The 24,962-nt window shown below is 38.0% G+C and overlaps 2 protein-coding genes across 3 annotated transcripts; both read right to left on the bottom strand.

Moving 5' to 3' along the window:
- Window positions 1-3,156: 3,156 nt before the first annotated feature.
- Window positions 3,157-11,997, bottom strand: LOC100889879. 2 transcript variants are annotated; one of them, XR_004064820.1, is made up of 2 exons: window positions 6,451-11,997; window positions 3,157-3,219 (listed from the first exon to the last, which is right to left on the bottom strand). XR_004064820.1 is itself a non-coding variant. In XM_003729718.3 (2 exons), exon 2 carries the CDS (start codon window positions 10,997-10,999, stop codon window positions 7,880-7,882), a length of 3,120 nt encoding a protein of 1,039 aa, XP_003729766.2. In that variant the 5' UTR covers window positions 11,000-11,196; window positions 11,849-11,997; the 3' UTR covers window positions 6,237-7,879. The 2 variants fall into 2 exon arrangements, 1 of the variants encoding a protein (XP_003729766.2); XM_003729718.3 differs by lacking the exon at window positions 3,157-3,219 and having other exon boundaries at window positions 6,237-11,196; window positions 11,849-11,997.
- A 2,316-nt stretch (window positions 11,998-14,313) lies between these two features.
- On the bottom strand, window positions 14,314-16,797 carry LOC115925570. Its single transcript, XM_030989704.1, has 3 exons — window positions 16,441-16,797; window positions 15,834-16,165; window positions 14,314-15,348 (listed from the first exon to the last, which is right to left on the bottom strand). Exons 2-3 carry the CDS (start codon window positions 16,157-16,159, stop codon window positions 15,039-15,041), a joined length of 636 nt encoding a protein of 211 aa, XP_030845564.1. The 5' UTR covers window positions 16,160-16,165; window positions 16,441-16,797; the 3' UTR covers window positions 14,314-15,038.
- Between the last annotated feature and the right edge of the window lie 8,165 nt (window positions 16,798-24,962).

Genomic DNA, 24,962 nt, shown 5'->3' with positions numbered 1-24,962 from the left:
GTAGCGTTTGAATATCAGAACAAAAAAACGAGTGCATTATAGTTCAATTTGTTTCACTTCGTTGCAGTTCTATAGATCGCAATGTGTGACGTATTTGGTATGGAGAGCAGTGTGAAAAGAAGACGCTATAACTCTTTGTACGTATTTGGCGTCACCTGTGCCTGGGAGGCGAAAGGCGAACCGAGTCACTGTAACCTTCGGGTCTCTCCTCCAGGTATAGCCCATGGGGTGTGCAGGTTTACACTAAACCGGGTTTCCCCCCTACATTCCCCTACATACATGATGACAATACTGTATCCATAACGAAAAGCTATAAATTATTGAAAAGGGGCTTTCCATTTCGGGTTCCATAGAATTCCTAAGAATATTTTTCACAGGGATTTTCAGCATAGGCACTCATTCTGAAGTTATCATTACATTTCTCTATTTTTTTTTTTATTTTTATGAAGCTTAGAATCAATTGCTTGTAGTTACTTACACTGTGTATTAAGCAGATGTGCTGTTTCTAATTTACACATACTCTCTTTAAAAAAAAAAGTGAATTTTCACTCAATTTTCACTTTCTTGGGAGTGACGTCCGTGATCACTTGTTTAGGAGTGAAAATCGATTGATTTTAGAGTGCTCTCTAGAAGAAAAGAGTGAATGTTCACTCTATTTTCACTACATTTTCACTCTCCAGAGGAGTGACGTCCGTGATTTTGAAAATTCACTCTTTTTTTTTTTTAGAGAGTAGGTTCTCATAATATAATTAGCTATTGGTGGGACCATCATGTTAAAAGCTATTCATGATATTGGTAATGACACGGAAATTAATTACCAATAGGCTATTCTTGTAATGCAATCAGATTTAATGCACAAATCTTTGTTAAGTGCCTCATTACAAATCATTTCAATCACCTGTTACGAATATTTGTATTCCAATAGCCAGAATGAGACTTCCATACATTATGTGTGGTAAGATAGGACTAACATTGTGGCTTGCCCTACCTAGCATTACATAATGTTTGCAATTCGCATTCTGACTATTGAAATACAATTATTCGGGTGGAATTAATTAATTTGTAACATGGCACTTTACAGGTTTATACATCAAATTTGATTGCATTCATTACATTAAGTCTTTTCTTCAGTAAGGCATCATATTGTTTCACATGTATCATAATGATTGTCACAGTACATTATATTTTCATTATATTTTTTCCATTATTTCCAGTGAATTCTATTTAAAATATCAAAATCCCAAATAAAAACTGCGGCTCCTGTACAGCCCCCCCCCCCCTTCCTTGAGGTTTGTACAAACATGCACACAACAGGTACACACACAATTGCATGCCCCTTTTCATCTACTTTCACCTTTCATGTGTTACAGCTGGTACCCATGTTACAAAGAAAATAGACAGCCGCTTTGGATGGTTAGTATCCTGATATTCATAACCCGGTCTGAAACCCAACAAATTCTTTTTGTTTTTCTTCTTTTCTTTTCTTTTCTAAGGGAGGGGAAGGGGTACCAAGACTATAGTAAGGGTTTTGAATGGATATGATTTCTCCAGGCATCTTCTTATAGCACACTATGTACTTCTTTCCTACTTCAACCACCATTTTGGATCTACTACGTTTTAACTCTAATTTCATCCTACCTCTACTACCACCCTACCTCTACTAGCATCTCATCTTACCTCTGCCTCCACTCCACCTCTACTACCATCCTGGATCTAGTACTATATTACCTGTAATTCGATCTTACCTCTCCAACCACCCTACCTCTTCTACCAACCTACCTCTGCTACCCTCCTACCTCTATTACCACCTTACCTCTCCTACTTCGATCTACAACGATTTTACCTCTACCACCATCCTACCTCTACTACCATCCTGGATCTACTATCATTTTATCTCTAATTTTGATCCTACCTCTATTTCCACCCTACCTCTATTACCAACCTACCCCTTCTACCCTCCTACCTCTTCTACCATTCTACTTCTACAACCACCCTACCCGTTCTTCCACTCTACCTCTTATACGACCATGAACACTACCATTCTACCTCTACTACCAAACTACATCTTTTACCATCCTATCTATACTACCATCCTACCTCTGCTAGACTGCCACCATACTCAGGGGCGTCACTAGAGGGGGTGTAGGGGTGCGACACCCCCACTTACATGGGTGTCGATCCTTACGTAATACCTATTCATCAGGGGGGATGAATGAATAGATCACCCCCCCCCCCCTGATGAATAGGTATCAGTTACAGATCGACACCCATGCCCACTTATCAGGATATTGTCGGTAAAATTGCGCTGCCGTCAGGAACAATGAGAAAAGGTGGATTTGTAATTGGTGGCTAGTTTTGTCGGTGATCGGAGTCCTCTACACCCTGGCCCCCAAAACAGGTCAAAACAGGTTAATTTTACCTTTAAACAAAAATCCCCCCCCCCCCGCCGTTGAGGAATTAAAAATGAATGCTTCCCCCCCCCCCTATTTTACATTTGCCACATTCGACCCAGGGTGTGTAGTAAGTGGGTGCCATGTAGGGTTCATTCATTGAATACAATGAGCGATACGGCTGCCAGAGCTAAAGTTGAGGTAAAAATAATTCAGTTTCTATTGTAAGCGCAGGGAAACGTTATGTTATGTGATTTCTGCGCTATTGAAGAACGGCATATTACTGTTATTGTTAATATTACCATTCTACCCCCTTCTCCCTCCTACTTAGCTCCCATACTCTCCACCCAGGTGTTAAATGGGTACCCGGTAGGATGCCTGGATGGAATACTCCCCAGGGAGTGGAGATTGTGCACTGAATCTAATGACCGGGGTAATGATACATTTGCAAAGCGCTTAGAGACATTTTTGATAAGCGCTATATAAAAGAAGCTAAATAAAACACTTCTTCAAATCACATTCTGCTGCCACAGTATTGAAATATTATTGTACCTCGATCTATTACCATTCATATTGCTCCGATTGTCTCATTTTCGCTCGCGTGAACATTGCCAGCACAAACCACTGACCTCTACCTCCTACACGGATCATCGCACATTCCCATTCACTATACGTTACGTACTAAAAGGCTGTATTGTCTGACCGTTCATGAATATTGTAACTGTTGTCGATCACGAAAACCCAATAAATTCAGTCAGACACAAGCTTTTACGGGAGTTGTCAATCTTTATTTTACGTCTCCGTATCCATCCATGTAACTCCGTGAAAACTGTATGACAAAGACAAAAATTGCAAGCATAATAAGTAAATATGCAAATGAATCTAACCACAACTGCAATGCTTCAATACGTTACCAAATAAGGAAATTTTTTTTTTTTATGGTCAGTTTTTATTCTTTTCTCTCTTGAAACAAATTATAATCATAGTACAAATTACAATCATCATAACTCTCACTGCAAATGTGATGACATTATAAATCAGTATAAATTTTTGTCTTACAAACGGCTTCAAAGGAAACTTACATAGTTAGTTCCTATACATCATATTTGAAACAAAAATTCATATTTTCAAAGAAAACATATGCAGTTGTATAATCCATTTTTTTTTTTTTTAACAATGTAGCAACTTATACTTCTTTTTATACTGTTGTCCTGAGAGAAAAGTTTTCTCTTTTTGTTAACCCTACCCTACCCGACCTCTCCCTTATCCCCATTCCCCCCCCCCCCCCCCCCTCTTAACCGGTGGACGACTGGCTCTGGGTTCCAATTGTTTGTCTAATACTCAGGTGTTCCCATTTAGAAAAATGAATAGTGAGAGTTCCCCTCATTGCTGCCAATTTCCTTTCTTCTACTTTATCCCCTATTATACTATTCTTTATTTCATTAAAAGAGGGTGGTTTTTTAAGTTCTCTATTTCTATAAATCAGATATTTAACAAGAATTAAAACATGATTCATTAATTGATATTTTCCTTTATTTCTCTCCTCTTTCCCATACAGAATTTCCTCCAAACTACAGTTATGTATTTCAAAGTCTAAAAATCTCGTGCACATTTCCCACACTGATTGTGCAAATTCACAAGTATAAAATAAATGTTTATATGTTTCTTCATCTTTTTCGCAAAATGAGCATAAGTTAGTCGAGACAAGACCAAAACGGAAGAGGTGATGGTTTGTATATAATATATTATGTATAAGTTTGAACTGAAACTCTCTTAATCGACTGTTAAGTGTACACTGTCTTAGTCTTAAAAATATGTTTTCTATTTCCTTACAGGAAAAACCATAGTTCCTTCCAATTCTCTCAAAAACCAAAGGTTTAAAATCATCTTTCTTTATTAATTGTACATAAATTTGTTTTGATTTTAAATCAGCTATATTAGTTGTTTTCTTCCCCAAAGTGAAATCAGTTCCAGAATTATTTTTTTCTTCTCCCTTTCTAAAATTATTTTTCCAACAAACTGGTAAACAGGTATAAAAGTGCTTGATCTTTTCAATTTCATTTACTTCAACACCTAAATCGATAAAATGCCTGTCACTTTTTAGTTTACCATCGTTTTCCAGAATATGTTTTAATTTGTAAATTCCTTTGTCATACAACCTCTTATCGTATATACAACTTCCTTTATATCGAATAAGTTTATTATTAAAAATTACCACATCACCAATGTCTATACTCCTTATATGTCTCGTATTCACCCAATCTTCTAATAAATCCTTATAAAATTGTGGAGCTGTCACTTTTAATAAACTTGGTATATAGTCACATGAAAATATCAAATCTCCACCCACGTGTTCAGTGACAAAGTTAAAATATTGTTTCCATTTCATGTCTTCATCTTTGTTTAGAAGTTTTTGAATCCACATAATTCGCTGCGATTTAACTTGTGCAGAAAAATTTAACATCTTTAACCCCCCTTGGTTATAGTCTAAGAACATGGTGTTTCTATTGATTTTATCTGTTTTTCCTTTCCATATGAAATCAAAAGTTAATTCATCCAGTGAATCATAAACCCATTTTGGAACAGGAGTAAGTGACGCCCGATAAAGAACTTTAGAATAAATGTGCACTTTCAATAGTTGAATCTTACCCATAAGTGTTAAATCCCTTTGCTTCCAAAAATTTAAAAGTGTTTTTATTTTACTTAAGATTTCTTTATAATTTAGATCTTCTTTCTTGTGTTCATCGAGGGAAAAGAAAATCCCTAAAACCTTAAGAAAGTCAACTATTTCGCCAAAAGCAAAATCACAATCTAAACGTTGACATGAACCTAACCTTAATATTTTAGTCTTGTCGTTGTTTATTTTCAGTCCAGAAATTTTTTCGAAATCTGCAAATAATACTTTTAACCTATTAATTGATTTTTTATTGCGAACAAAAATTGTCATATCATCCGCATAAAGTACTAGTTTAGTTTCCTTATCTCCAAAATTAATTCCGTCCACCAATTTATCTATTCGTAATTTGTGTGCCATTACTTCAATACACAAGATAAAGAGGTACGGAGAAAGAGGGTCTCCCTGTCTTACTCCCCTTTCTACTTTGAAATAACCAGTGGACCCTCCTTCATTTAATACACAACTTAGAGTGTTCATGTATAAAACTTTAACCCACTTTTGAAAGGACGGACCGAAACCAAATGACGACAGAACTTTTTGAAGAAATTGATGTGAAATTGAGTCAAAAGCTTTTTCGAAGTCTACAGCTAACAAAAAACCAGATAAATTGTAACGGGATGTATGAAAAATAATATCATCTATAATGCGAATGGCCTCACCAATATTCCTCCCTTTCATGTAGCCCACCTGATCTCCCATAATGATCTCATTTAATACTTTCTTGATTCGCTTAGCCAAAATTTTTGTTAAGATTTTATAATCGACATTAAGAAGGGAAATGGGTCTATAATTTTTCAGTGAAAAGGGATCTTTCCCATCTTTAGGAAATGAGCATTTATATCGATTACAGTTTCGATCGATCACAGAATCATCTACGCAAATAATCTTGGCTATAAACCCTTGCCAATCGTTATAATCATTATGTCATACAATTTATAAGGCTTCCATGGCTCCTTGTAACTTGACAGCCTAACTAAATTGAATCCAACTCCAATAACGAAAGAATAATGACTTTTCATTGCCCCACATATGCCTTTCTATGTAAGTAGAAAGTGTAGATCCTTCCAGACCCTTCCTTGTAAACTTCATTTATCTTTGTCCTAAATTACCCTAATACAAGTACTTTCATAACTATGATAAATGAAACCTGTCTCATACAGTCATAAGTCATATATATATCAGTCATTACTCTTCACTTTATCCAATATTTCATAAATGAATTTACCGTTCTACGTAAATTCCTACACAGTCGCACATTACACGTGTACATGAACGTATCGCTACATACAGCCAGACTTGGCTTTATATCCAAATTAATCTTCATAATCCTTTACATAACAGCACTTAATTGCAAGCAAACATCATATATATAAATATACTGACCTCTGTGCCCTTTTGTGAACTGAATATCCCTCAGAATACGATTTTTGACAAATCAAAACATTCGGTAACAAACAAACTCAGCTTGCTCCATCGAACCAAAAATCAGCTGCCACTAGAGGGCGACAAATTTCTGAGCAAGTCAACGTCATCTACATGGCTCCTTTAAATCAGTTGAAAAACTGAAACTAATTTACCCTCTATAGGTATTTCTTTGCCAGTTATTAACCGATAACTCCACAGAGATCAAAAATTTCTACAGTACGTACTTCACATTATATACATGCATGATATTACATCAAGCTAAAGTATGCAAATTAATATGTGGAATATCATTCAGCAAGTAATTTTTCACATTTAAGTAAAATAACAAGGTTCTGACCACTGGTCTGGAATATCAGATGGAATGTAATCTATGTCACCAATTATCAAGAAATAACATGTAAGTATTAAATTCCTATCAAACCGTTTTAAATGAGCACAAGCACATTTACAAATTCTTATAGATCCGAACTGGTGTAAATTCACTGATTGCCCTGTAGTCATGAAAAAACTATGACTTCCTTATACACACAAGTGAACATTGAAAATGACAAAAACAACTTATTGACCAATTGTCATTTTCATAGGCCAAAAAAAAAAAAAAAAAACACTTGAATTCTTCCGATTTCTGGACACTATACCTGTACTCCCTTCAAATCAAATTGAAATACTCAAAAGTTAGCATCAACCTGCATAAATAATTTGCCGTTGACTTGACCGGGTATGATAAACTTACTGAATGCAAACTATCCAGAAATTCTACTCCTTCAGTGCGCAGAAGAATTTACAACTCTAAACCATGACAAATAATTGCATTCCCGATTGATTCTGAAATCAAAATCATACTAAGGGTTTCTTCAAAGCAATACATTTCTAGTCTTTACTTTCAGACTTCTTGTCAAGCCTAAACTGAAATAAAAAATTTCCAGTTACCGTAATTCAAAACCAGACAAAAAACAATATCATGCATAAATTAGTCTTAGTCTTTCCTACAGACCCTTCATGCAAAATGGACCATTTTTAAAGTCAGGCCCAACATTGCGCATAGCTTAATTTTGGATGTCAGACACAAATCGTACCAAACCCTAGTCTTTAAATTAAGACCCAGATCAAAGTAAAAAGTACTAGTCTCTCAATTCAGTCTCAAATGTACAAGATATTAGTCTTTGAGTTCAGACCCAAAGAAAATGTGAGTCTCTAGTCTCTGAGTTCAGACCTTCATTTGGTCCAGTTCAAATAAATTCAGGAGTTCATGGATCATATTTTAATGACTCAATGTCATCTTCATCCATATATGATACAAACATGACTTCAGGTCATAAATTTCCCTTAAACGAGTGAAATTAAAAATAATCTTCGCAAAGTTACGCTATGGCTCCTTGTCCGGGAATTACTCCTGGTCTTCCTGTGGGACAAGTAATATTAGTTTATGAATCGGACGCTCAAGGTAAGAACATGGGGTAGTTCGCTTTCCTACTGCATTCAGTTTCTGTTCACCCATTGCGATCTTAACCTTACGAACATGCTTATCATCCGAGGGATAAGTTTCAGCGATCCTATCCATTGGCCATGCGTTTCTAGGAGTATTGTTATCCTTAACAACGACCAAGTCTCCGACTCTCATTTCGCGTTCTAGACGGGTCCACTTCTGACGCCAACGACACCAAAATTGATTCGCAAGATGTTGCACTCTTCTCCAGGACTTATGCAGATACACGTCTTGTCGCAGAAAGTTGCCAGATGGTGGGAGTATCACCTTCGACTTTTGCGTAAGTAGGTGATTCAGAGTAAGCGGTTCTGTTGAAGTTCCATCATTGATGAAGTCCACGGTGAGAGGGCGGCTGTTAACAATGGCCATCACTTCACACATCAGGGTGCATAAAGCTTCATCATCTAACTGTCTACCATGCTGTTGAAGTAACGCTTCCAACACTTGGCGCTCCCAGACCCCTCCCATACGGCTTGCAGCTGGAAGGTTAAAGTTGAACTTGATATAGTCACATCCTTCTTTCAAGAGATGACTCTTCACTGGATCATGGTTCATCTCCTTCAAAGCTTTCTTGAGCTCTGCTTCAGCGCCAACAATGTTGGTCCCTCTGTCACATCGGAGTTGACGAATTTCATCTGGAATTCCATCTGGAAAGTCCTCATTCTGAACATGCTTCAGAATTTCCTTTTCAGCTTGAGTGAGCATCTCAGTAGCCATAGGCTTAATGACAGGATACTGGTTATTATTGCACATATTCGTCTTTTCCACCAGTTTGAGAAACTTAACGTCGTTCTGCGAGTAAGGTTTACTCTCTGTGCCTTGCATGAAGTCCGCCTCGAGAAGCTTCACTACTTGAGTTGGGGCAATCTCTTCCTTCACTAGTCGACGATGAGAGAAAGAGACTTCCTCATGACCTTGGACCCCTTGCAAGTCCTCTGGGACCATGCAGACCTTTACTCTGTGGCTCACTCCAATAGGGTCGTTGATGTAGCCATCATAATTCTCGTCAAACATACCAACGATGCTCCATCCAAGATCTGTGCGAACACCGTATCGTCCATCACTGGTTGACGAAGGTATCACATCACGAGGCATAAGAGCCTTAGAACAGTCATAACCAATCAGTAGTCCTATCTCACATCCCTGTTCTGCAGGAACCTCATACTGTAGCTTACTCAGATGGGGAATGGATGCTGCCATATCCGACGTGGGAATATGGTTCCGATTTGCAGGTATGATCTTTCTCGTGAAGGCTGGAGGCAAACAAATCTTGTTTTTGCCATCGTAAGATGTAACTTCCAGTTCCTCTACTTTGATGCTAGATACTTTCTCATTCACTGCTGACATCGTTGAGAGTCGTAAGTTAACTGAGGTACCTCTCAGTCCCATTGCTTGCTTGGTTTCATCCAAGATGAAAGTAGTATCTGATTGTGTGTCCAAGAGTGCGTAAACAAGTCTTGGCTCGATAGCAGAATGGTGTGACAACCACACTGGAACTATCATTGAGCTTTTGAGAGTTTCTTTACCATTGCTTCGTTTTGAAGTGTGTGTGCTTGATGATCTCACTTCGTCTTGGGTTGTATCTTCATTTGATGATTCATTTAAAGAATTAACCTTTACCCAGTCTTTAACGTGGAGTGCTGTTGGGTGTCTCCTTTTACACTCCTTACAAGTGCTTCTCTTCTTGCATTCATTTGATCGATGGCCAACCTTTAGACACCCATAGCACAAGCCCTTTTCAACGATAAATTTCTTTTTCTCTGCCATCTCCCATGTTGAAAAGGTAGGGCACTCTTCTAAGGAGTGGGACTTCTTGCAGAGCAAGCAGGATACAGTCCATTGCTGCTTTCCATCACCCATTCCTTTCTGATTCCTACTGCTAGTAGCATCAGTTGCTAATGTTCTGACTTCTGATGCTGCTGCATTTACTCTCTCGTATCTTAATTCCCTCAATCCATAAACAGAGGTGATGGGACAACAAGCAATCTTTGACTCCTCCTCGATGAAACCGGCAAAGAGCTTGAAAGGGGGAAAGCCGCCATAGCTGTCTGCCCAGTGATAGGCCTTCCTGGACCAGCGTACAACTAACCATTCAGGTAACTTGGTCAGGATCTTACGAATTTCTCTGTCGTCATTCAGATGATGGAGGTTCTGAATTTTGTCCATTGCTGTTACACACTGCCGTAGGAAATCAGAGAACTTCCTCAAACCAGGTGCATCCTTTGTGGCTATTCGAGGCCACCTCTCTATCTTGTCTCGAAAGGCTTTAGCTATGACAAAGGAATTTCCGTAACGTTCTTCCAAAGCCTTTCTGGCATCATGATATGCTATTTCGTTGTCGATTAAAGCATATCCTTTCACTAGTTCTAGGGGTTGACCCTTCAGGTACTTTTCAAGGTAGAAGAACCTGTCCATAGGCGTGATGCCACTGCGATCAATTAAAACGTCGAAGGCGTGTTTCCAACCTGGATACAAGAGGGGATCGCCATCAAATGCGGTCGGTTCAGGTAGAGGCAATCTTGAGGCTCTCAACTGTTCTGCAAAGAGAATCAAAGGATCAGTGGGTGGAGTCTCGCGAACAGGTGGGTCAACAGGTGGGTCAACAGGTGATGATTCGTCTGGAGTGACTGCCTGCCTCAAAGATGCTTCATCGCTTCTTTCATCTTCCTTTAGAACAATCATCCTTTCAAGAGTGCTTTTCATGATTGAACTGTGTTCTTTCTCAACTTCCTCTAATTTGTCCTCACTATCATCAGCTATCTCGGAGGACAATCGTAACTCAGCGAGGTTCTCCTGCCCATTGATGACAGTGTCCATCAGTACTTGTAACCCATCTCGAAGAGCCTTGACGTCAGAAAAACCAACATCATCTATTAGTGCAGCTCTTAGCTTGTTGGCCTTACGTCGCCAGGAGGTCACACTGCTTCTGAAGTTCTTAGTCTTCAGATCGAGCTGGTATTCGATGCTCCTTTCTGTAGGGACTGACTGTCGCTTCTGCTGAGCAGGTTGTTCTTCAGTCATGATTAACAGGTGTCTCTGTAGCTTCCCAGTCTCGGCAGAAACAAGGAATCTTCTGGTAGGGATTCACTGTGGAAGAGTTTTCACTGTAACTGTTGTCGATCACGAAAACCCAATAAATTCAGTCAGACACAAGCTTTTACGGGAGTTGTCAATCTTTATTTTACGTCTCCGTATCCATCCATGTAACTCCGTGAAAACTGTATGACAAAGACAAAAATTGCAAGCATAATAAGTAAATATGCAAATGAATCTAACCACAACTGCAATGCTTCAATACGTTACCAAATAAGGAAATGAGCATTTATATCGATTACAGTTTCGATCGATCACAGAATCATCTACGCAAATAATCTTGGCTATAAACCCTTGCCAATCGTTATAATCATTATGTCATACAATTTATAAGGCTTCCATGGCTCCTTGTAACTTGACAGCCTAACTAAATTGAATCCAACTCCAATAACGAAAGAATAATGACTTTTCATTGCCCCACATATGCCTTTCTATGTAAGTAGAAAGTGTAGATCCTTCCAGACCCTTCCTTGTAAACTTCATTTATCTTTGTCCTAAATTACCCTAATACAAGTACTTTCATAACTATGATAAATGAAACCTGTCTCATACAGTCATAAGTCATATATATATCAGTCATTACTCTTCACTTTATCCAATATTTCATAAATGAATTTACCGTTCTACGTAAATTCCTACACAGTCGCACATTACACGTGTACATGAACGTATCGCTACATACAGCCAGACTTGGCTTTATATCCAAATTAATCTTCATAATCCTTTACATAACAGCACTTAATTGCAAGCAAACATCATATATATAAATATACTGACCTCTGTGCCCTTTTGTGAACTGAATATCCCTCAGAATACGATTTTTGACAAATCAAAACATTCGGTAACAAACAAACTCAGCTTGCTCCATCGAACCAAAAATCAGCTGCCACTAGAGGGCGACAAATTTCTGAGCAAGTCAACGTCATCTACAAATATTCATGTTTTTGTTAAACTCGGCAAAATGTTTGCTTTTACTAAATGGAAAAATTACGGTGGGGGGTTGGATGAAATGGACAAAACGAAATAGGCAGAAGTGATCTATGATAATTCATGCTTTTTATGTTTCGTGTGCTCGACCTATAATCTTCAAATCGCTTGGTAAACTGAGTCCAAAGTTAGACTTGTTTCACATGTGTATGTTAGGCAATGACGAGCTTGCAACCTATTTTGAAAAATTACGGTGGGTGAACTTTCAAAAGTCAATGAGACATGAGGGCTCCAATGAAAGAGCTAGTGATAACATACGTCGGGGTGGATGTGCTTTTCGTTTAAACAAAAAATGAATTTTTAACGATTTTTGTAAAAAAACGTCCATAGGCTAACATGTTAGGCTGCTGAATCTGACCATGCTCTGACGATAGGGGGCGTTGTGAAATGAGACTAAACGGAGCCATATGTTCCATTTCCTGTTATTCTACCCTACTCTTACTACCTGAATGGCGGAAAGGGAAGTGTGTGTGAGTGTGGGGATAGAGAGGGAGAGAGAGAGAGGGAGAGGGAGGGAGGAAAAACGACAAACAGAAACAACCAGACGAACGAACAAACACAAGCAAGACCATATTATAACCCTTTAAAATGTTTATTTCCTTTCATTGTACTTTAAAAAGAATTAAAAATGTAGGCCTAGTTTAAAAAGAAGGTTATGAATTTGTATAGATGCGATCAATCAAAATTTGAAAATCGTGAGCACTAATTTGTTTGGGGGGCCCTCGAAAATTTGAAAAATCGCACCCCCCCCCCCCCTTGAGCGCCAAGGGGGGGGGGGACCTTCTCCAAAAAAAGGGTAAAATTAACTTGTTATTTTTTCCAGGGGGGCCGGGCCCCCCCCCCCCCCCCCCCCCAGTTACTTACCAGCGGTAAAATTAATCCTTAAGTACAATAAACCCCTGGAAAAAGTTATTCTTTCATTAAAACAAACTTATTATCAGCCTGAGGGTGGACTTCCTCTTTGATTAACAGGGGGTAGTTTTCCAGGGGGGGTATTGTCCTTTGGGTTAGTTCTCCGGGGGTAATATTTTTTGGGGAGTGATTGTCCAGGGAGTAATTATCCTGATACGCTCTGTGAGATATCTTCCGAGCTCCTCTACCATTTGCTCCTTACGTAAATTTTCCATCATAAATGCACCTTAAATATGATCATTGCAAATATGTTTTTATACAACGCCTATATGGACAAAATTTATTCCGTCAGCAATAACGAAGTAAATGAAAGTTTATGAAATGTTATGTCCAGAGCAAATGGGAGGGGAGATCGCAAGATACGTCAAAGAGTTGCCAATTTGTGTTTGATTGATCGCAACTCCAGGCTTAATACCTATGGCCTGGCCCTTTAAAAATGCAGTAAGAACAGTGACACGTTTGTATCGTTTGGCATCAATGGGATTTATTTAACAAATGTTCTCAAGTACAAACAAACATAATTATTCAATGCAATTTGTTACACAGCGCATTAAAGTCATGCTTGTCTTGAAACACAATACCTCATAATCTTCAAGCTCTGCTTATAAGACACTGGGAACTGGAGACCTGCACAGGATGACTCATTAAAATCAATCACAATTGTAATTCCTATAACAGATTAATGAAGAAATATAAGAAATTGTAAGTGTCGGCTTGCATGGTGATGTAGATATACAGTAGGTTTGCGGTTGCACCATGTGTGAGAGAGAGAGATAGTTCTCCTGAGAACTATATGCTAAGAAAGATAACAGACAGTCCTTTTCAGGACTACACTCCTCCAAGAAAGATTACCGAGTCAGAGTCCTTTTCAGGACTCCTCAAACCTCTCTCTCTCTCTCACACATGGTGCAACCGCATACCTACTGTATATGTGACCTGCTATGGCAAAACCCAACACTTCATGGTAAAAATAAAAATTGAGTTCTTGGTATCATTGGAAAGAGTAAAGTATGACCTTTAAGATGATACCTCATTTAAAAAAATTGATTGAAATTTGACAAAGTTATTGTGATTTTTGTGATTTCAATCACCGGAAGTTGATTATGAGATATTGAGGTTTAAAGTTAAGAATTTGGTTCAATTTTCACACAAAAAACATGCATACATTCACTTCATAGCAACGGCATCAACCAAACAAGCTAAAGTCTTGTTATTTTACAGGCATACTAGACACATACCCAACTTACATTTCTGTTAAAACCATTAGATTTGGAAAAATATTAATAAAGTTATGATAATTTTTAAAAACAATAGAAAACAAAAGAATTTCAAAGTTTTTGTTCTACTAGGCAAAGTTGATGGGAAAACGATTCCACGGTTTATTATGTTTCATCAGTACAGAATTTGTTCTTGTACACAAAATAGTAGCAGGTTACATCAATGTTGCAATGATAAAATGTAATAGTGCATTTTCTTAAAATTTATGCTTAATAATAGGCCTATTACAAAACCAGATGTAATAAAAATGATTTAAAAAAAATATATTAAAAATAAGATTGCAATAAAGTGAAATAACGAATTGCGTTGAACTTGAAACCCGTCAGAATCTATTTTTCAAATGATAATTACTGGAACAAATAAAGCGAGTTCAAAATGATTGATATTTTGTCATATTTAATAAAGGCTATGATATAAAGCATTAGTCTTAATCAAGACTATTTGAGAAAAAAAAAGATATCGTGTAAGTCACTCGACAACAGATAACCTATAATACATGTATTGTAAAAATATCCTGGTTCATTTAGGAATGTACAATAAAGTAACAGTTGAGACCATTTGACAGAGCTGTTGTCTTCTTGAGATAGAGATTAATAATGCAAAAATATTAATTTCAGTCAATCAGTATCAGATATAAAATATATTCTTTCATTATCAAAGTAAAGAAAAAACAATAACGAATCCCATAACAAATGCAATCTGACTAGTGACTACACTAATCATAAACTATTATGCATTAGTGCCCAAGAATTAATGATGAACAGTTTCGAATCTCTTGAGTTATCTTGTTTCATACAAAATTCACAGCCGAAGAGATCAATAGTATGTACATAGGATAAGACATGCCAAAGATGTGGCACTTTCTTTGTGTACGGAAATACGAAGGGCCAGGTTGTTGGGGGTCAACTGGATAATGCACTTGCTGTGCAAAGTCGAATCTGTAATGAAAAACTACAGGCTTGGAGTTCGCAGTCTTCTTCCCTAGCTTCTTGATGGAGAGCTCTATCGCGACTGCCTGTAAGGCTTGACAGGCTGTCCTGTAGAAGATGCTCCTCCTGCCTCCTGAGTGCCTCTGTCTTCTGTTCTTTAGGAACATTGACCTGCAGACATGAGGGAAAAAGCAAAACGAAACAAAAATCTCCTGATTAGTCAAATTTTCGCATCTACTATTTTTCTTTACAAAGTAAATATTTTTTGTTACACTACAATAGTAGATCATTCTCAAATGGAAAACACCAGCTCACAATAAAGTAAAAGTTGGTTGACTTGGAAGAAGAAAAGAGTAAATGTATTGTAGCAAATTTCATTTCATTAAAACACTTGAAATTTGGACAGAGCTTTGCAACGTTTTCCTAAGGATCTCAATTATAATATTTATTATGCTTGGTACAGTTTAGTGGTGAAGTATTTTTTTTAAAGCATACGTTAGGGTCTACTGATTAATGCTGCAAAATAGGAGAAAATATAATTAGCTTAGAATAAATGTAAGTATATTTTGCATTAAACTGCAGCTTGTACATAAACATCCAGTCCTTAGACATTATTATAAAGAAATACAAGTAAATAGTGACAGATCCAATTATACCTTATGGACTCTTGTTCGGCTACAGAGAATTGTTTGATACAGCGTCTTCGATTGAAGATACGGCAGTTGCATTTATTCACGCGGTCCTTCAGCGGTTCCAGATCAAGATCTACATGTATTTGTTGGGCCAGATTTGTAGCTGCTGCCGCCTCCTCCTCGTCATCAATGACAGGACCCGGTCCCAGTATGACGCTTTCATTGTCACTTGACAAATCCATAGGCTCCTCTGCATGCATCTGCCTCATCGACCCAATCGCTTTCATCGCCGCTTTCATCGCCGCTTTCACATGGCTCTGCTGGTCATGGACCTGCCTCCTCGAACTCATCAGACTCTGTTAAGTATAATTATAAAATAGAGATTCAAAAACTAATATCAACAAGTAGTCTAGACTCCGCAGAGATTTTTGTATAGGTATGAGATGCTTCATAAATCATAATCTAATTTAATAATAAATTTTAATTTAAATAATAGTGCACTTAAAATGTCTAATCTAGCTTTTGTTGCTCGAACATTTTGGCGAAACAAGTCTTTAATAAATAATATGGGCGTAGACCTAACTAAGTAACTTGAATACCTTTTTAATAATGATAATATTAATAAACCTACCAGAATCAGAGTCGGAGCTAGGAGACGAAGGAGTTCCTCTCTCGCCCGCGGCCGGGGGCTCGGCCCGGTCGGGTTCGCGAAGTAGTCAGCCAGGTGTTCGGTCAAGCCATGCACGGCATACCGCACGCCGATGCATCATTCAACAAAGAAGCGACGGTTTTATCCGTTAAATTCCTCTTTTTCCTCGACATTGTTCTAGCCACTCGATGAATACACGTATTTTACTTGATATATGAAACTCTAGCTCATTAAAAACAAACTTCTGAACAAGTTTTCGAAGAAAAAAGCTGGTGTTTCGATGCGAGAATTTGACCGCTGAGCAATCACAACAACAAGGCAATGACGTCTTGTGCGAATATTGGCGAATCAAGTGTCTGGATTTGGATCACGTGGCTGGCAACAGGCATTTGTTTACGGCCTGCTTGACAGCTCATCGAAATGATGTCATCTTTCATGGCATTTTTCATTGGGCAATTTTATTTAGGACCGCCCAATATAACCATATTTGGAATAACCGATCCTTACTCGTTATTTTCGTACCAAATACGTCAGGGATCAACTCAAACGTGGTCAACTGAGAGGGAAAACAACAAGCGATGAATCGCGAACTTTCCCTTCTTTTGACCGCATTGTTTCAACTAATTTCACTGGACAATGGAGCACATGATTAGATACAAAATATAATTAAAAATACTTCTAGATCGTTTTTTGAGTTCATTTTTTCTCTAAATCAATTTATAAAAAATAGACTTTCTGATCATGCAAAAATCTCAGTTGATCCCTAAATTCGAAATTTCATGTTCAAACGGGCCTACAGCACAATGGGATTTGCCGAGAAGCGTCGGGTTTTGCCGTAGCGGGTCACATATTGCTTTGTAGTTTGATATCTTTTTTAACATTGTCATGACATAATACTGACTCATTATATGCGATCACTTCCAATTACTCTTATATGAATACATAAATTATTACTATTGATTTTAGATTATTATTTTTAGAATATAAAGCGGCAAAACCGCCGATTTACTAATGATGTCCCGGAATGATGTACAATATGTTTGCATGTGTAATGTGCAGTACGCTCCCATGTCTGTATCTTTTAACGCAACGCTCACTGAATACACATAGGCCTAAGTAATTTGTTGCGCACATTTTGCATTCATTTACATTGACAGAAAAAACTTCTTAATGTTACACAGTGGCGGATCCAGGGGGGGGGGCACAGGGGGCACGTGCCCCCCCCCCCCCGGCCCCCCAAAAAGTGTTCAAATCAGTCCCAAATTCGCCAAAAATGTACTGGCAAACACGGACGTGCCCCCTCGGCCAAAACAAATACAAAATAAATAAATTAGTGCGCACCCACCCCCCCCCCCCGCTTATTCAGCGGCTGGCTGAGTGGTTGCGATTTTGTTGGGACCAGAAAAGAAAGAAAAAAGTGCTCTTACCCCCCCCCCCCCCCCCCCCCACACACACACACACACACAAAACCCACACACGCACACACACACATTAAAGTATGTATACAGCGTTTATGGTTCTAAGCGCTGTACACAATTATCATTACGCCGACTTTAGCCGGGCTAATCAACGTTATAAGAAAATATGACGTTCAAATTTTCTTCATACCAAGTAAACAATTCTTACACCTGGTTTATAGTGAGGCACATATTGATTAATGTCTTGCCAGAAGATTTCTTGCAATAGCACCACAAAAAATATTTAAACGCCAATAAATCCATGGCCTAAAGCAAACATTAAAAATGAAATGTTTTATATTTCATAATCAGTTATTAGATATTTACATATATCCATCTATTTACAAATAAAGAGTAACCAATAAAACCAATATTATACAGAACATGTAAAAATTGCATAGATTTATCCGAGAGGTAATATTGTTAAGATTAATGCAGCATTAATGTATTACAAAATAAAGAAAGATATCATGAGAACTATACAATTTTAGACTACCATCAAATTCATAAAAAATATGCCAATAGAAGAAAAATATTGATGACATGTAATACATAATTGATGACAGTTTATTAGGATTGCACTTATATGTAACAGCTGTTTTGAGGTAATTAAAATGGCAAGAAATCAAAATAGGAAATACATGTACTGATAAGATAAAATTCGATATTCCATAAGTGTGTGTAAGATATATTCTCGCTACCGCCAAATCAATCTCTGGATGTTATTCAATAATGCTATTGCATTTCATTCTAAGGACCCTAAGGTGAGGTAGGTTTACGATCCATCTTCGCTCGTCGTTTTCCAGGACGTTGTTCTAGGCTTTCATCAACTCTATCACCATCATCTTTAACTTCGTCGCTGTGGATGCGTTTGCTATAAAATAAAGACAGAAAAGAAGCATCATGGTATTAAGACAATAGGGGAGTGTGAAACTAAAACTTTAAGCATCTCCGTACGGCGACCGCCAGCTGGAAAATTTAAAGTTGCAACTTTAACAACCTATTTTTGGCGGCAGCCTGGCTGAGCCAATTATAGACGTGCCGCCAGGCGGGGGGTGGATGGGCCGATTAAAGATTCCGGGGTAAAAGTCAGATCCCAGCCTGGCGCAAGCCGGCTGGGCTAATAAGTGAAAATTAATTGCCCCAGCCAGGCTTCGGGCGAAATTGCAGCCTCGATCCGCCAATACGTGAGGCGGGAGCCAGCTGGTATCGATATTTTTGACGCCTCGCCTTATAGTATGTCAAAGTATAATCAGTTAAATGCCCTTTTTGGCTCCAAACAGACAATTATAAAGGTACAAGAAATGTTGAACACAGCAATAGAATAGATGAAGAGAGAAAGGGGAGAGCGAGAGAGTGGATGAGAGAGGGAGAGTAAGAGAGAGGTCCAGGATGAGAGAGATATCGCGATACAGGGTGAAAATGAAGGAGAGAGAGAGAGAGAGAGAGCAAGAGATATGGGGACACAGGGTGAGAATGAAGGAGAGAGAGAGAGAGAGAGAGAGGAAAGGGTAATTGTATATTATGTTACTTACCGATGTTCAGGAATTCGTTTACTCTCGACTGGAGCTGTAATAAAACAAAAGAAACAAATAATGGGAGAATATCCAGTTGTAAAGGAACTTCAAATGACGAATATAAAACTGAATTATAGTAAAAGTCTGAAAAATGGATAACATATTTGTATTTGAAAATAATATTAAGGGATTTGCTAACACTGTTCAGATGAGAGGAAATGGAGCTAAGGTAATGACTTCAAATCTAGATGTACAATTAAAGATTATCTGAAAGTTTGAGTGAAAACAGACCATTATTAATAATACGAATTGGGAAAACTGATCTGATCGATTCCTGAATTCTCAAGCTATATTATTATAATTTAATTAAATTCTAGGTGATTGTAAGTCGTCACGAAGCAATTCATTGGCTCTAATGCTCTATATACCATTCCAAACATCTAAATGTTGAAAGATTTTTAAAAGCCTGTTTTATGTCTTATTTTCATTAAAAAAACGGTTGGGAAAATTCAAAAAATTGGTTGGAAGAATTTAATGTTAAAGGGTGTTGCACAGTGACACCTTCAAAGAAAACTATAAATATCTTTGTGGTTTGAGAATTTTCTCAAGATTGTTTGCTCTTCAGAGGGATAGTTCAGTAGAAATAATAAAATAAGTAACATTTCATACAAAAATTACGCAATTAACTAATATTCCGCACCACGTCCCTCCCTCCCCTCTCATTTTTTAAGGAGTATCGTCCCCCCCCCCCCCCTAAAAAAATTGAAAAAGTGAGAGAAAAGTAAGTGTATAGCAAATACTGACTAAAGACTGCAACAAACTTTTAGGCTCTGAAAGTTGCCCAAGAGTGCAGCGTTAAGACAAATAAAAAATGCAAAAATCTTCTCGCTCAAGAGCTACGCTGCCTCGCATAATATTTTCCAAAGTGTACTGTAAATACTCTAAAAAAGTGAAGTGTGCAAAAGATATATTGCTTGTTTTTATACTATTGTTTTGCTAAGGATTTGTTAATACAACAGAACTTCAAAAACCTGTAAGGGGGTAGTCACTTCCACCACCTTCACCCCTCACGTTCACTATGCTTCCTCGCCCTGGCGTAATAATGAGGGGTAGCTTGGGGGTAGTTGCCCCCTAATAAAATTCAAACTTGGTTTGTTTCTAACTCGATACAAGTGATTTACAAATGTTGCTGAAATGGCATGTTTTTTCCCTGAGCTTCCGGGGCTCTGGACCCAACAAGTGGCTCTAAGGCGGGCCCCTAGATGCTCAGCTGACCGTTATTAAATGCATAAAACCTCTGAGCTTCATTGGGCTACCCCCCCCCCCCCCCTCCGGGGCCTTGCCCCGGGACCCCACGCCAATTTACGCTCCACTTGCTTCGCTCGCTTTGCTCTACCTGATCTTTAGCCCCCCCCCCCCTCCCTACTTTGAAAATGTTCCGCGTGGTCTGCATGTACCATGTAAGAGTGGGGATGCAGATTCCCCCCCCCCCCCCCAAAAAAAAAAAAAAAAAGTTTGCTCATTATACGCCACTGCTCCCCCCGTCCCTCGCATTTCGTCCCCCCCCCCCCCCCCGGTCATGAAAAGAAATCGCCGCCCCTGATCTGCACATGACAAGGCAAACATTCATACGTTGTAGGTCCATGGAAATAATAACAATAACGCCGCTTTTATATAGCGCTTAATACATCTATGACGTTTCTAAGCGCTTTACAGGTATATTATTGTCCCGGTCATTGGATTCAATAGTTGCCCGCACACACTGTGTGCACGATCTCCACTCCCTGGGGAGCATTCCAGCCAGGCGTAAATTAACGCTCAAAACCGTTTGACCAACAATGACGGTCGCATCCTACCGGGTACCCATTTAACACCCGGGATGGAGAGTAGCAAGTGCAGGTTAATATCTTGCCAAATGATATTAGTGCCGTGTCGGGAATCGAACCCTCGACCTTTGCATCTTCAGTCAAGCGCCTTAACCACTCGACCACGACACTCCATGATTCACCTTACGCATGACCTACGCATCTTACTGGGTACCCATTTAGCCCCTGTGTGAAGCGGAGCAATGTTAATAAAATGACATGCTTAAGGACATTAGTGGCACCACTGGATTCGAACCACAAACTATGTGATCAACAGTTCAGTGACGTATCCAATAGACCACGACACCTTCTACAATGATCCTCCCCGTTTCGTTATAAAACTCAATGAAAATATGTACACGACGTAAACTTACTTTAACTGTCATACCATAAGTATATTGGCTATTTGTGGCTATAAGGGCTTATAATAAGTTTTAAAATTCTGGTGTATACACACCTGCAACTTGTTTGCGTTATGTAGAGCTCGATCCACTGGTTGAAGGCATGTCAAGGTTCAAAGTCTGTGAAGAAAGTGGAAATGAGGTGAGACAAGTATGTCCTCCAGATGAATATCCTGATCCTTGGCTTACAGAGTGTAGTGATGCTTCTCCAGAAATTGGTTGTAATGAGTGATGTCTCCCTTCTATTGGGAATTCTCTCACCTGTTGAGGCTCTGATTGAATAATATTCGGATTGGTCTAAACTGCAGGTTATTAGTGTGTCCTTTGACACTCCCAATTAATGGTCGACTAGTTTTTGTTGATGATATTTTCTTTGTGACCACTCCTTCAGCATGCTGATATGTTTCTTTTCCCTGAAGTAAGTATTCTGAAATGACAACCATGCACAGATTTTTAGAGAACAAGGAAATAAAAATGAGAGGAAAAATGAGAAGGGATGGGTAACGTACATAATTGGTCAACTTCGTCAATTTCCTCTTTAAATGCACATCTTTTTCTTTGAAACTTCTATTTTTGGTTATACATGTATGTCTGTGAAAAAGGATACAAGTGTAGATGTCGAGTTTGTAAACGATACAATTATACCATACATAACAAAATTAACAGCAGTAATGCAAGGGGGTAGATGACTGACAAAAAAGGTGTTCCCACGCAGTTTTTTCAGAAATTGTATTCTGTCATCATGGTCTAGCTCATCCCCCACCCCCCCCCCCCCCCCCCTCCCCCCTCAATAAAACATGCATCATGAGCCCAGTTTAGTCGACATTGGTTCAATTTTCTGTTAAATTATCACAGTTTTTGTTGTTGACACTTTCATGAAGTATGCTAAGTTCCCATGGTTATTTAATTTTATATATAATTCCCTAATTCCTGAAGAATAGTTACTCAATGGATTTTTTTAAAATTGATTCATAGACCTAATGTTCAGTCCTTTATTTCTTGCCCTATTTTATCCTGGTTGTTTTTTAAATCTATAAATGGACGAGTCTGGCTTTCAAAAACTCCTATACAAAATCCTTTACTTTGCTAGTTGTACTACAGTTTGAAAATTGATGAAAAGCAGCAAAAGTCCTTCTATTTACATCCATGCATGTTTCTACTGCCTGAGCACTGACTATTCTTATTACCTGTGAGGATGCAGCTAAGGAAGCTAGTTCAGTGAAGAAATCATCACGTAAATATATATCCCCTACAATCACTAAGGTTGTTAGGCAGGGTAGACTGCAGAGAAACCTGGCTAGCTGCTTGGATGCCGAACGACTTAGCACCTCAGCTGGCATGTCATAATTCAAATTGAAATCCAGGTTGACTATTTGCATCTGTTGGGATAGAAAATCGATTGACATCAGGCATGTACATGTAGCATACAAATATCACATGTATGCATAATTTATAATGAAATCACAAGAGTTATGTTAGGCATCCCCGAATATATATTTTTAGGGGCATTGTTGTCAATTGATAGAATTAAGAATTTCACAAATGAATGGCATATGTAAATCATGAAGCATGAAATTAGGAAAATAGTGTAGAGAATTATAATTTTTTTCTTCTTTAAAGATATTTGTTATTATGAAAACTTAAACGATAGTATATGTGCTATCATATACAGTGCGTCCCAGAAAAAAAGAAACCGAGAGTTATCGATGTTTTATCATAAACTTAATCACAATTATAATTAATAAATGACACATATTTGTAAAGCTTAGAGCCTCCTCTTTCATTTAATGAAACTCATATGATGCATATTTCACGCATGAGTAATTAAAATCAATTCGAAGAGAGGGAACCAAATCGTCTGACGCACGGTATCTGAATTTCAAAGAGAAAATCACATTTCCAGAAAGTTCAGTTTCTGCCCTTTCATATGACACCTCAATCAGAAAAAAATGAGCAATGAATAACAAAGTTCTGTTTGTTTAAAGTGATGCTTGCATTTCCATAATTTGATTTAAAAGTTCATTTTCACTGGCTGTCTGCCGTAGCAACAAGCAGAATTGACAAATGACTTAACTCCATTTCGTTGACAATCAGCCATGCATGAAGTCTTTCGTCTATGTCTGATAAATTGAGGTATAGACCCAATATTTCTTTTCCTTTATTTCCTGCCCAATTTCATAGTGGTTGATTTTTTAATTGATAAATGGACGAGTCTGGGTGACACAAAAATCCAGTACAAATCCTTTAATTTACTTTTTAGTTGTACTACTGTAAGAAAACTGATGATGAGCAGCAAAAGTGCATGTTTCTATTGCCCGAGCACTAATTTTTATTATTACCTCTGAGGATGCAGCTAGGGAACATAGTGTAGTGAAGAAGTCGTCATGTATAAAAGATAGATTCCCTTCCATCGTTAAGGTTGTAAGGCAGGGTAGAGAGCATAGAAACTTGGCTAGCTGCTTGGATGCCAAATGACTTAATAGCTCAGCATGCTTGTAATAATCCACTCTGAAATCCAGCTTCACTGTTTGGATCTGTTGGGATAGAAAATTGATTGGCATCAGTCAATGCATACTATAATGCATACACAATATCATATGTATTCATCACTGATAATCTTTTTCTTCTCTCTTTGCATGTAATGAGGTGTTTTCAATATTCAAACAATAACTTAATTTCACAAATAATTTAGCAAAACAATGGGAAATTAATGAGACACATATTTCTTCAAATCTAATTACACCCGGTAAGCAAATTTGCAAGAAATTTCATATTTTGTACTTTTAAATGTTAATTTATTTTTAGTCTGTGAGTTATTGCTCTCTTAAATAAATAAATCAAATTCAAATCTCTATTATCATACCCACTCTTAGTACAAAGTATAATCACTTTATAAATAGACCAAAATGCGATCGTCGTAATCAAATTGATCTCGGTTTGCGAATTCATTTTGAGTAAGAAGATAATATATATCTCTATTTCAAGATTAAAAGTATGTAAAAGTAAGTCCTTTAAATACTCAAAGAAGGTTTTGTTTGCCTTACATGAAATAAAACATGAACAACATATTCAGTTTCTTTGCATTTTAAACAACAGTCAGCCGGCACTGGCGTACTGACGGGGGGGGGGGGGGGCTTTTTTTTGGGGGGGGGGGGGGGGAGTTGAACCCCCAAATAAAATTCAAACGTGGTTTATTTCTAATTCGATACCAGTGATTTACTAATGTTGCTCAAATGACATGATTTTAATGTTTTTTCCCCTCAT

This window comes from Strongylocentrotus purpuratus, unplaced genomic scaffold, assembly GCF_000002235.5.
Source record: "Strongylocentrotus purpuratus isolate Spur 01 unplaced genomic scaffold, Spur_5.0 spur5_scaffold_18, whole genome shotgun sequence".
NCBI classification, from domain to species: Eukaryota; Metazoa; Echinodermata; class Echinoidea; order Camarodonta; family Strongylocentrotidae; genus Strongylocentrotus; species Strongylocentrotus purpuratus.
This window is presented reverse-complemented; position numbering and strand designations above follow the sequence as displayed.

Bases quoted from the DNA above. Each gene is read 5' to 3' on its own strand.
- LOC100889879 (XM_003729718.3), bottom strand. From the start codon at position 10,999: ATGACTGAAGAACAACCTGCTCAGCAGAAGCGACAGTCAGTCCCTACA.
- LOC115925570 (XM_030989704.1), bottom strand. From the start codon at position 16,159: ATGAGTTCGAGGAGGCAGGTCCATGACCAGCAGAGCCATGTGAAAGCG. The intron at 15,349-15,833 runs GTATAATTGGAT...TCATGTCTGCAG, and splicing joins GCCGAACAAGAGTCCATAAG to GTCAATGTTCCTAAAGAACA.